Source organism: Brienomyrus brachyistius, chromosome 18, assembly GCF_023856365.1.
Source record: "Brienomyrus brachyistius isolate T26 chromosome 18, BBRACH_0.4, whole genome shotgun sequence".
NCBI lineage: Eukaryota > Metazoa > Chordata > Actinopteri > Osteoglossiformes > Mormyridae > Brienomyrus > Brienomyrus brachyistius.
The window spans coordinates 10,907,568-10,920,427 of NC_064550.1; the positions used below are offsets into that span (position 1 = coordinate 10,907,568).

A 12,860-nucleotide genomic window follows, 5' to 3' on the forward strand; every position below is an offset into this window, starting at 1 on the left:
GTAACCACTACAAAATCTAACGGTGAATTTTCAGGCAGACTGACTTTATACACAGTTTGGCTAAACACGGGTATGTTATCGTTAGCATCCAGCACAGTGACGTGTATGACTGCTGTACCTGATCTCTGCGGACTCCCACCGTCACTGGCGGTCAGTAACAATGTAATCTCTTGCTGTTGTTCACGATCCAGCTCTTTTTCTAATACCAACTCAGCGTATTTTCCACCATCTGCGTTTGTATTAACAATCAAAACAAAATTATCATTATTCTGCAAAGTATAAGTTTCAACAGCGTTTTTCCCGATGTCCGGGTCATGCGCCTCATTCAACAGAAAACGGGCGCCTTTTAATGCCGATTCTCCTATTTCTAGTTCAGTACGATCATTTGTAAATTGTGGTGAATTGTCGTTTACATCCTCAATATGTATTACTGTACGATGTAGTTCTAGCGGATTTTCAAGTATCAGCTCGTATTTTAACGCACACGAGACGCTCGATGCACAAAGCTCCTCTCTGTCTATTCTCTCTGCCACAATCAAATCGCCGGTTTTCAGGTTTATATCACAAAAGCCTCTGCTGGTCCTGTCGGCATCTAAACGGGCTTTTCGATCGGATAGTCGTTTAACATCGAGCCCAAGGTCCTTGGCTATATTCCCAATAACAGACCCACGTCTCATCTCCTCCGGAATGGAATAGCTCATGTCTCCAAGGCTGCTATGAAAAGTGAATATGAATAAAATCCACAAATGGATAGAGGCATTTACCGTGAATCCTTTGTGTCCCATTTCCAGTGTGAAGTATCACTTTCTCTCTCTCAGTCCAAATGAATGAAGAATATGATATTAAGAACAGAAAACAAATACGTTTTATCTTCTTTAAAATCGTTAAAACAGTAAAAAATGTATTTGTTAATATGGCTCTCACTGATTCACAGAAACACCAGGAGCTTCTACTTACATATTAGTATAGTGGGTGGGGATAATGGACGTTAATCACCTCTCTGGTGAACAGCGACACCGTGAGTGTGGTTCGGGAAGTGCAGAATAAAGAGCACTGAAGAGATATTACATGTTAAAATGCCGCACAAAACTCACTCGTCTGTGACATTGTTCCGATCTGATCTTCTGTTTACATATTCTGGTCTAATTTTCTTTACCCTGTCAGTCTGAGTTGCCATTATTACCAGTATTCAGTCTTTGTGCACCAGTTACCCACATGCCAGTGGTGTGGATGATGGGAGATTATGATGATTATTTCAAGTTATATATATCCATCCATCCATCCATTTTCCAAACCGTTTATCCAACTGGGTCATGGGGGGTCCGGTGCCTATCCCGGAAGCAATGGGCACAAGGCAGGGAACAACCCAGGATGAGGGCCAGCCCATAGCAGGGCACACAAACACACCATTCACTCATATGCACTCTTATGGGCAATTTAGTAACTCCAATTAGCCTCAGTATGTTTTTTTAACACTGGGGGGAAACCAGAGTACCCGGAGGATAATATAATATAATATAATATAATATAAATATAAATTTCAGGTAACATTCTTAGTAATCAAATTTAATTAAGAATACCCCAGACAGTCCACATTTTTACTCCCTCCCAGCTCCTAACACATCTGAGCTAAACAAGTAAGCAATCAAGAAGACAGAATACCTGCTACAGGTGTGTTGGCAGCCGGGAGAGAGCAAAAACACGGACTATCTGAAGGTCCCTCAGGACTGGTTTAAGAAATATTCAGTTAAAAATAAATGTCTCCATCCATAAAATACAGATTTTTGGTAATTAATGTTTGGACAAAATATTGGAAAAATGCAAATCATAACTGAAAAAATGCACAATTTCCACTTAATCTATTTTCTACCGTCGTCCATATCGTCCACTTGGGGGTCAAATGCACTGATTTCAAAAACCCTCAACATTAGATTACGCGTTGGCTCTAAATCATTTACCTTTACATTTCCGTCGATACTTATATGGAAATTGACATTCAAATGAGGCAAATAAGCACCAACACTGTCAAGACGAATCCTGAGTACATGCATTTGTATCCGGCCAATTAAGTGGACTCTGATAGCGCTGTAAAGCTAAAAGGCTCGGGGAGGAAAAATGAAAACCGTCAATGACTTCAAATTAATTCACAAAATCAAATGAAACTATATTCTAATAAATTATACAATAATCATGGATATGAGGTCATGTCCAGGTGTTTATCCATAAGAGTCATGGTAAAATATAGGCCTATAATTCTAATTTCTTCTGATGTTCATTTAAAAACAAGGATGTTTATTATCTTGAACCGAGTAACTCATGCTGATGGAACCACAAACAGATTCGTAAAAATATTAGTACTTGTGTATATTTCTGGAATTCTGGAAAACACAAAAATTTCTACACCACTGATTTCTATCATGAATTTCAGACAGGCCTACAGACCAGACACTAAGGCCACTTCCGTGGCTAAACTTCATTAAGGGTCAGGTATTGACGTAACCATACCGTAAAATTAAACTATTTGTCTTCAGTTATATTTATTGATTTTCAGAACTGTGACGAGGAGACGGCGAGTTAAAAACAGCAGCCAGCATTACTGCGTTATTACGACACAGCTTCAATACACACAGCTTAAATTACTGCGTTATACACAGCTTCAATACACACAGCTTCAATATTCAAAATGAAATCCAGTCCGAGGTCGATGTCAATATCAAACAAAACAACAATAAACAAACCAGAAGATACATTATTAACAGCGTGGTTTCCTGCTCCTATGAGGCTTATGTTTATTCCAGCAAAATCTAAGCAAATTGACTTTTACTGCTGGAGCCACGGCCGTCGCCTGGCGATTCTGCGCTGGCACTGCAGAGTGTCCAGCGCCAACATGCCCGGACCTACCACTGGGGTCACTGACATCAAGTACTCAGTATTTATAATACAACTGCAATAACTATGGCCCATTACAGGGCACAACTACAGGTCGTGCTAACACTTCTCACCTCAGTATTTTAAAAATCCTGGGTTCAGCCCTGGGCGTGAACCATCCGAGATGAAGAGAAATAAGTTTGTTAAGTGGGCACCAACTCGGAAGATGAACTTCGACTAGCACTGGTTGCATCATTAGGAAATGTTTTGTGTATAAACACAACTTTTACCTGAGGGGGTTGTAATATGTCAGTTCGATCCTCTTCACAAGGCTCACCGGGACTCTTCCTCACAGTCTGGTCCGCTGGCAGAGTGTCATTGTAAGAGGTGACGAACTTGAAGTCACTGGTGCGCGAGCCCGTTGTCAGGTACGTGTCATAATTATAAGAGCTGCGCAGAGTTCCCGCTCCCTCCATATCTGCGTAGTTGGGCGGCAAATACGCACTGGGAATGGCGACTGCGCCGTCAAACAGCAGCCGAGGTTTCCTCCTGTGACACAACCTCACGGCCACAACGAGAATGATGAAGGTGAGGAAGAAGGTGGAAACGGAGACAAGGGCGATGATCAAATACGTGGTTAATTTAGAACTGGGCTCCTCATAAGACGCATTTTTAACCTCTGGAAGGTCAGACAAGTTATCTGAAATGACTAAATATACTGTACAAGTCGCAGAAAGAGACGGAAGTCCGTTGTCCTTCACCAAAATAACAAGGTTCTGCTTCATGCTGTCAGTACCAACAATGTCCCGCTGAGCCCTGATCTCTCCGCTATATTGTCCGATACTGAAAAGTCCCGGATCGGTGGATTTGACGATCTGATATGACAGCCACGCGTTCTGGCCAGAGTCAGCATCCACGGCGATCACCTTGGAAACCAGGGAGCCCGCTGGAGCAGCTCTGGGGACCATCTCAGTCATGATGGAGCTCCCTGCAGGAGCCGGGTATAATAACAGCGGGGAGTTATCATTCTGGTCTGTTATGTGGATGCTCACAGTCACATTGCTGCTGAGCGGAGGCAAACCATTGTCTCTGGCTACAACGTGGGCTTTGAAGCTCCTGAACTGCTCGTAATCATATGATCTCACAGCATGGATCACCCCCGTGTCTCCGTTAATGGATAAAAACGAGGACACCGGAACCCCATTAACCTCACTGGGTAACAGGGAATAGAAGACTGTGCCGTTCTGTCTCCAGTCTGGGTCTCTCGCCGTAACAGAGCAAATAGAGGATCCGGGTTTGTTATTTTCAGTCACTTGAGCGCCGTAGGATTGCTTGTCAAACACAGGTGAGTTGTCATTAACGTCTGACACCGATAACTGAATTGTCTTCGACGAGGACAACGGCGGAGATCCCTCGTCGGTGGCGGTGATTGTTATATTGTAATCTGTCACTACCTCACGATCCAGCTCGCTGGTTGTTACCAATGAATAATAATTTTTAATTGACGGTACTAGTTTAAATGGAACATTGTGTTGAATTGAGCAACGAATATTTTTATTTTCTCCGGAGTCGTTGTCTTGCACATTAATAATACCCGCTTCAGTACCAATTACCGCATTTTCGGGTATGGGATTGTAAAGAGATTTAATAAATATCTCTGGTTTATTATCGTTCACATCAGTGATTTCTATTATTACTTTAGTGTAGGAAACCAAACCTAAGCCATCTTTAGCTTGTATTCTCATTTCATAGACTGATTCCTCCTCAAAGTCAATCTGCCCTTTCACTCTTATTTCTCCTGTCTTTTGCTCAAGAGAAAAAACATTTTTGACTTTATCCGAAACACGGCCGAAATCATACGTCACTTCTCCGTTCGGTCCCTCGTCTGCATCCGTAGCACTAACTGTAACCACTACAAAATCTAACGGTGAATTTTCAGGCAGACTGACTTTATACACAGCTTGGCTAAACACGGGTATATTATCGTTAGCATCCAGCACAGTGACGTGTATGACTGCTGTACCTGATCTCTGCGGACTCCCACCGTCACTGGCGGTTAACAATAACGAAACCTCCTGCTGTATTTCCCGATCCAGCTCTTTGTCCAAAATCAATTCAGCGTATTTACCTCCGTCTGTGTTTGTATTAACAGCCAATTTAAAATGATCGTTCTTGTCCAAGAAATACCTTTGGACCGCATTCACGCCGGTGTCTAAATCGTGGGCTTCATCTAATGGAAATCTGGCACCTTTATCGGCTGATTCTCCTATCTCCAATTTAATTTGATCATTTGAAAATCTTGGTGAATTGTCGTTTATATCCTGAATTTGTATCACAATGCGATGCATTTCCAAAGGATTCTCAAGTATCAGCTCGTATATTAAAGCACACGAAACTCTCGGGCCGCAAATCTCCTCTCTGTCTATTCTCTCCGCCACAATCAAGCCGCCGGTGCTCAGATTCATGTCACACAAGCGCCTGCTTGTCCTATCGGTATCCAAACGAGCTTTTCGATCGGATAAACTTTTAACGTCAAGTCCAAGGTCCTTGGCTATATTCCCAATCACAGATCCACGTCTCATCTCCTCCTCTATAGAATAGCTCATGTCTCCTCGGCTGGTGTGTAGCATCAGCAGAATGAAAAAGCAGATACTGAAGGAGGTAGTTACCATAAATCCGTTTTGTCCCATCTTGTATTCCAACGGCGGTTTGAATAATGATGAAAACAAACAAAATGTAATCTATTTAATGAGGAATTTTAACTAGCTTTGTTATACAGTCATGTCTCCGTTTGAAATACACACACGGGCGTCTGCTTAAATATAACTGTAGTGGGTGGGGAATTCAATATAAATCCCATCTGTGGCCAACAGCGACACTAAGAGAGTTTTTCAGAAAACGCAGGATCAACAGCAATGGAAGTCAATGGCCTAAAACGTCTAGACATTATCTGCTTATTTTGGATGTCATGCGCTTTTAATCTGCTATATGTATATTGTGATTAATGGGTGGAAATCTGATTTTCCCCTGTAATTTGAGTTACCAGTTTGTTTTACAATTTACCAGTTGTTGAACACAAATTACTCTCCATCCATCCATCCATCCATCCATCCAGGGATGGATTACGAACCGGGCCAACGGGGCCGCTGCCCAGGGGCCCTTGGGGTGCAGGGGGCCCATGGGGCCCCTAGCCCAAAACAATTTCAACGCTTATCAACAATGTATTTTCGTTTGTCTATTTTAGAGGGCCTACATTCTTTGATCCTCTGCCTACAAGGGTCCCTGACCCTATTGAGAGGGCGTTTGGCTGCCAAGGGCCCTTGAATTGTGCTGGTTGTGGTGGTGGTGCTGGTGCTGGTGGTGGGGGTTGGGGGCCCTCGCAAACGTTTTGCCCAGGGGCCCACACAACCCATAATCCGTCCCTGCATCCATCCATCATCTTTGAGGACCCAGGATTACTGTGAGTTTGCCAACATGTAGACTAACAAAGGTGTGGAAGATCTATTGACTGAGAAGTGACATTACTGTACGAACAGCTTCATCTGATAATCATTTGATGCAACCTGTTGTGCTCTGATTTTAAAAGTAATTCTGATTTCTTGTTTCCAATTGTAGCCTGTTTGACGAATCACCCAGGTGTTAATGAGTGAGCCGGCTGGTGATTGCGACACTGCATCTCACCAGGGACGCTGTAAAGGGAGTGAAAGTTAGGATGACTCCAAAGACCCTTGACTGACAGGGGCTCTAACAATATCCAAGCATAATTAGATCGTTCTGGGTTGAGGGTCTAAAACGAGATGCCGTCATGGGGCCCAAAATCTCTAGCAGTGCCCCTGCAACTTGTGATTGGTACAAATGATGCCTAAAAGCTCTTTTTGGACTTTTTGGCAAGAGAGAGTCTGTGGGTGTTTAAACAGCCTGGAACATGATGGATTGCTGTTCTGGTGGGAGTTTCTTTGGTAGTTTGCGGTGTTTTATTGAATTGAGCTCTGACATGCTAAATGATTGAATGAGAATAAATCAATAAAATTCTTTACGGGTCAGATGCTGAGCCTATTGCTGCTCGTCTGTTTGCTCTTTGCTCGTTCATCCACTTCCGCCAAAATTATAAGCAGCCATTGTAATTCCACTTTAGACATTACGGGAGAGAACATCAGAGATAAACACTATTAAGAGCCACTAAGAAACTGCGTGATTGGAAACTGAAAAACATTTAAGGATAAATTGAAATAGGGTTTGATGTTTGAAGAAAACCTCACAGATGCTCATGGACATGGAATGACTTACACAACTATGAGAAAAGGACAACGACTTTAGAGAAGCACTGAGTGACAACCAGTGATTACTCTGCCTTTCAAAACAGCCATTAATCATTGTCAAATTTCAAAATAAACCGACCGTACTGTGTCATTAGACAATACGCGACAGAAACAAATGAGTGAAGATCAAAAACACAACTCAACATGTGAGAAAGTACGATTTCCTCCTCATCACTTTCAGTGAGGCTGCCGTTTTAATCAAACTGTAAGTTCAACCTACTGAGCAATTGCTCGACGCATCATGAGATGTAGACATTCTACGCCATGTAACGATAAATGTGATTTGCGGTATTTAGTCCTACTCTAAAAAGGCGATATTCAAAATAAGATAACAGATCTAAACCATAGACAATTTAACAAAAAGTGATTAATTCTCACTGTTGACACCACAACAAGAAAAAAAGGCGTCAACTGGATTTAACCCATATTTGACATAGCAGTGGACAACTATTACTTAGCACGCAGGGAGAAGCACACTGCTTTGAGTATGTCACAGGTACCTTGTTAGCAGTGCATTCAAACCAGCATGTAACTGTCATCAGTTACTTTAATAGCATGAATCATATTCTGAATATATAGCCTAGTATTATTTTGGGTTATTTATTCGTTTTTCGTATTTGTTTGCTTGCATAAGTGATATCACTAGTTTATATGGGGCATTGGAGCGGAACATTTTGTGCGGAGCCACTTCCAACGGGATATAATTTTGTGAGGGAACAACGAGAAAACGAATTCTTCAGTGTAATGGTGATGAAGGTGTTATTTTAAGTTGCTGTATGACATTAATGTTAAAAGATTGTTCTGAAGATGTGTTGTGGAGAAAGCTGAAAGTTATGAAGTGAAGAATTAGCTCCTTTGGTAATAAGCCGCCAGCGAGGTACGAGATCTAATGTTTGTAAATGTTAGCTAATCTAACGTGCTAGTTGGCTACGTTAATTTAGTGACATTTGTTCAATGACATTAGCATCAGTTTAATTGTTGATTTATTACCAGTTTTCACGGGACAAATCGAGCAACGATAGAGTAAAGGATTTCCCTGTATTTAAAACAAACTTCCTGTCTGCGTGTAACTGCGGAGTTACACAGCAACCTTCCGATCACAAGCACACTTCTCTAACCATTTGGTTACCCTGTCTGTATCAAAATATTAATACAGTGGTTTCATTGTCAGGGAATTGGACTTTGCACAGAAGACCTTTATCAGGACAGTTAATAAGCACAACCCTACAGGGTGAGGACAGTGCAAAAAAATGAGTAAAAAGAGTTCAGAGCGAACGTTCCATTTGTAACACTGCTATAGAAATACTGAAAACAAGTTTTACCTCATTGCATTGTCGTCCCTCCATCCGCCCTGTTAAATCCTCTACACCTGCCTCACTGGGACTCTTCCTCACAGTCTGGTCCGCTGGCAGAGTGTCATTGTAAGAGGTGGCGAACTTGAAGTCACTGGTGCGCGAGCCCGTTGTCAGGTACGTATCATAATTATAAGAGCTGCGCAGAGTTCCCGCTCCCTCCATATCTGCGTAGTTGGGCGGCAAATACGCACTGGGAATGGCGACTGCGCCGTCAAACAGCAGCCGAGGTTTCCTCCTGTGACACAACCTCACGGCCACAACGAGAATGATGAAGGTGAGGAAGAAGGTGGAAACGGAGACAAGGGCGATGATCAAATATGTGGTTAATTTAGAACTGGGCTCCTCATGAGACGCATTTTTAACTTCTGGAAGGTCAGACAAATTATCTGAAATTACTAGATATACTGTACAAGTCGCAGAAAGAGACGGATGTCCGTTGTCCTTAACCAAAATAACAAGGTTCTGCTTCATGCTGTCAGTACCAACAATGTCCCGCTGGGCCCTGATCTCTCCGCTATATTGTCCGATACTGAAAAGTCCCGGATCGGTGGATTTGACGATCTGATATGACAGCCACGCGTTCTGGCCAGAGTCAGCATCCACGGCGATCACCTTGGAAACCAGTGAGCCCACTGGAGCAGCTCTGGGGACCATCTCAGTCATGATGGAGCTCCCTGCAGGAGCCGGGTATAATATCAGCGGGGAGTTATCATTCTGGTCTGTTATGTGGACGCTCACAGTCACGTTGCTACTGAGCGGAGGCGAACCATTGTCTCTGGCTACAACGTGGGCTTTGAAGCTTCTGAACTGCTCGTAATCAAATGATCTCACAGCATGGATCACCCCCGTGTCTCCGTTAATGGATAAAAACGAGGACACCGGAACCCCATTAACCTCACTGGGTAACAGAGAATAGAAGACTGTGCCGTTCTGTCTCCAGTCTGGGTCTCTCGCCGTAACAGAGCAAATAGAGGATCCGGGTTTGTTATTTTCAGTCACTTGAGCGCTGTAGGATTGCTTGTCAAACACAGGTGAGTTGTCATTAACGTCTGACACCGATAACTGAATTGTCTTCGACGAGGACAATGGCGGAGATCCCTCGTCGGTGGCAGTGATTGTTATATTGTAATCTGTCACTACCTCACGATCCAGCTCGCTGGTTGTTATTAATGAATAATAATTTTTAATTGACGGTACTAGTTTAAATGGAACATTGTGTTGTATTGAGCAACGAATATTTTTATTTTCTTCAGAGTCGTTATCTTGCACATTAATAATACCAACTTCTGTACCAGGTGATGCGTTTTCGGGAATCGGGTTGTTCAGTGACTTGAGAAATATCATCGGCGCGTTGTCATTCTCATCGGTAATTTCGATTATAACTTTAGTATTTGCTGCCAAACCTGATCCGTCTCTACCCTGAATTTGCAACTCATAGTGGGACCTTTCTTCAAAATCAACATCCGCAATTGTTTTAATATCCCCAGTTTTCTTGTTGATCGTAAATAATCTCTTCACTTTATCTGAAACTCGACCGAAATCATACGTCACTTCTCCGTTCGGTCCCTCGTCTGCATCCGTAGCACTAACTGTAACCACTACAACATCTAACGGTGAATTTTCAGGCAGACTGACTTTATATACAGCTTGGCTAAACACGGGTATATTATCGTTAGCATCCAGCACATTGACGTGTATTACTGCTGTACCTGATCTCTGCGGAGTACCACCGTCACTGGCGGTCAGTAAGAGCGTAATCTCTTGCTGTTGTTCACGATCCAGCTCCTTTTCTAATACCAACTCAGCGTATTTTCCACCATCTGCGTTTGTATTAACAATCAACACAAAATTTTCATTATTCTGCAAAGTATATGTTTCAACAGCGTTTTTCCCGATGTCCGGGTCATGCGCCTCATTCAACAGAAAACGGGCGCCTTTTGAAGCCGATTCTCTTATCTCTAGTTCAGTACGATCATTTGTAAATTGTGGTGAATTGTCGTTTATGTCCTCAATATGAATTACTATACGATGCAGTTCTAGCGGATTTTCAAGTATCAGCTCGTATTTTAAAGGACACGAGACGCTCGATGCACAAAGCTCCTCTCTGTCTATTCTCTCTGCCACAATCAAATCGCCGGTTTTCAGGTTTATGTCACAAAAGCCTCTGCTGCTCCTGTCGGCATCTAAACGGGCTTTTCGATCGGATAGTCTTTTAACATCGAGTCCAAGGTCCTTGGCTATATTCCCAATAACAGACCCACGTCTCATCTCCTCCGGAATGGAATAGCTCATGTCTCCACGGCTGCTATGAAAAGTCAATATGAATAAAATCCACAAATGGATAGAGGCATTTACCGTGAATCCTTTGTGTCCCATTTCCAGTGTGAAGTATCACTTTCTCTCTCTCAGTCCAAATGAATGAAGAATATGATATTAAGAACAGAAAACTAAACGCTTGATCTTCTTTAAAATCGTTAAAACAGTAAAAAACATTATTTGTTAATATGGCTCTCACTGTTTCTCAGAAACACCAGGAGCTTCTACTTACATATTAGTATAGTGGGTGGGGAAAATGGACGTTAATCACCTCTCTGGTGAACAGCGACACCGTGAGTGTGGTTCGGGAAGTGCAGAATAGAGAGCAGTGAAGAGAGATTACATGTTGAAATCCATCCATCCATCCATTTTCCAAACCGCTTATCCTATTGGGTCGCGGGGGGTCCGGAGCCTATCCCGGAATCAATGGGCACGAGGCAGGGAACAACCCAGGATGGGGGGCCAGCCCATCGCAGGGCATACTCACACATGCACTCCTTTGGGCAATTTAGTAACTCCAATTAGCCTCAGCATGTTTTTTTAACTGTGGGGGGAAACCGGAGTACCTGGAGGATAATATAATATAATATAACATAATATAATATAATATAAATATCAGGTCACATTCTTAGTAATCAAATTTAATCAAGAATCCCCCAGACAGTCTACATTTTTACTCCCTCCCAGCTCCTAACACATCACAGTCAAACAAGCATGCAATCAAGAAGACAGAATACCTGCTACAGGTGTGTTGGCAGCCGGGAGAGAGCAAGAATATGGACTGTCTGGAGGTCCCTCAGGACTGGATTAAGAAATATTCAGTTAACAATAAATCTCTCTATCCGTAAAATACAGATTTTCGTTTATTAATGTTGGAACAGAATATCAGAAAAATGCAAATCATAACTGAAAAAACTGCACAATTTCCACTTTATCTAATGTTCTACCGTCATTCATATCATCCACTTGGGGGTCAAATGCACTAATTTCAAAAACAATCAACATTAGATTACGCGTTGGCTCTAAATCATTTACCTTTACATTTCCGTCGATACTTATATGGAAATTGACATTCAAATGAGGCAAATATGCACCAACACTGTCAAGACGAATCCTGAGTACAACCTGGGTACATCCGGCCAATTAAGTGGACTCTGATAGCGATTTAAAGCTAAGAGGCTCGGGGTGGAAAAATGAAAACCGTCAATGACTTCAAATGAATTCACAAAATCAAATGATACTGTATTCTAATAAATGACACAATAATCATGGCTATGAGGTCATGTCCAGGTGTTTATCCATAAGAGTCATGGTAAAATATAGGCCTATAATTCCAATTTCTACTGATGTTCATTTAAAAACAAGGATGTTTATTATCTTGAACCGAGTAACTCATGCTGATGGAACCACAAACAGATTCGTAAAAATATTAGTACTTGTGCATATTTCTGGAATTCTGGAAAACACAAACATTTCTACACCACTGATTTCCATAATGAATTTCAGACAGGCCTACAGACCAGACACTAAGGCCACTTCCATGGCTAAACTTCATTAAGGGTTCAGGTGTTCATGTAACCATACGGTAAAATTAAACTGCTTGTCTTTGATTTTCAGATCTGTGACAAACAATAAACAACAACAATAAACAAACCAGAAGATACATTATTAACAGCGTGGTTTCCTGCTCCTATGAGGCTCATGTTTATACCAGCAAAATCTAAGCAAATTGACTTTTACCGCTGGAGCCATGGCTGTCGCCTGGCGATTCTGCGCTGGCACTGCAGAGTGTCCAGCGCCAACATGCCCGGACCTACCACTGGGGTCACTGACATCAAGTACTCAGTATTTATAATACAACTGCAATAACTACGGCCCATTACAGGGCACAACTACAGGTCGTGCTAACACTTTTCACCTCGGTATTTTAAAAATCCTGGGTTCAGCCCTGGGCGTGAACCATCCGAGATGAAGAGAAATAAGTTTGTTAAGTGGGCACCAA

At 42.3% G+C, this 12,860-nt stretch overlaps 2 protein-coding genes across 8 annotated transcripts in view; both read right to left on the minus strand.

Annotated features, from left to right (window-relative positions):
* LOC125712476 (protocadherin beta-16-like) overlaps nucleotides 1–12,860 on the minus strand; it is a 32,300-nt gene that overhangs the window by 16,675 nt on the left and 2,765 nt on the right. The gene's annotated exons all lie outside the window — the stretch shown is intronic.
* LOC125712474 (protocadherin beta-16-like) overlaps nucleotides 1–12,860 on the minus strand; it is a 33,121-nt gene that overhangs the window by 7,165 nt on the left and 13,096 nt on the right. Inside the window, exons 2-3 of one of the 7 annotated variants that reach the window (XR_007383323.1) lie at nucleotides 9,437–10,687; nucleotides 2,898–4,076 (exon numbers count right to left, since the gene is read on the minus strand). Coding sequence is in view for 6 of the 7 variants with exons in the window: in XM_048982571.1 (XP_048838528.1) it covers nucleotides 4,077–5,558 (1,482 nt within the window). In the remaining variant the exon portion in view is untranslated. Of the gene's footprint in view, nucleotides 1–2,897; nucleotides 5,861–8,208; nucleotides 9,155–9,436; nucleotides 10,990–12,860 lie in introns of those variants that run through there. The other 6 variants (XM_048982573.1, XM_048982568.1, XM_048982572.1 and 3 more) reach the window with 6 other exon arrangements.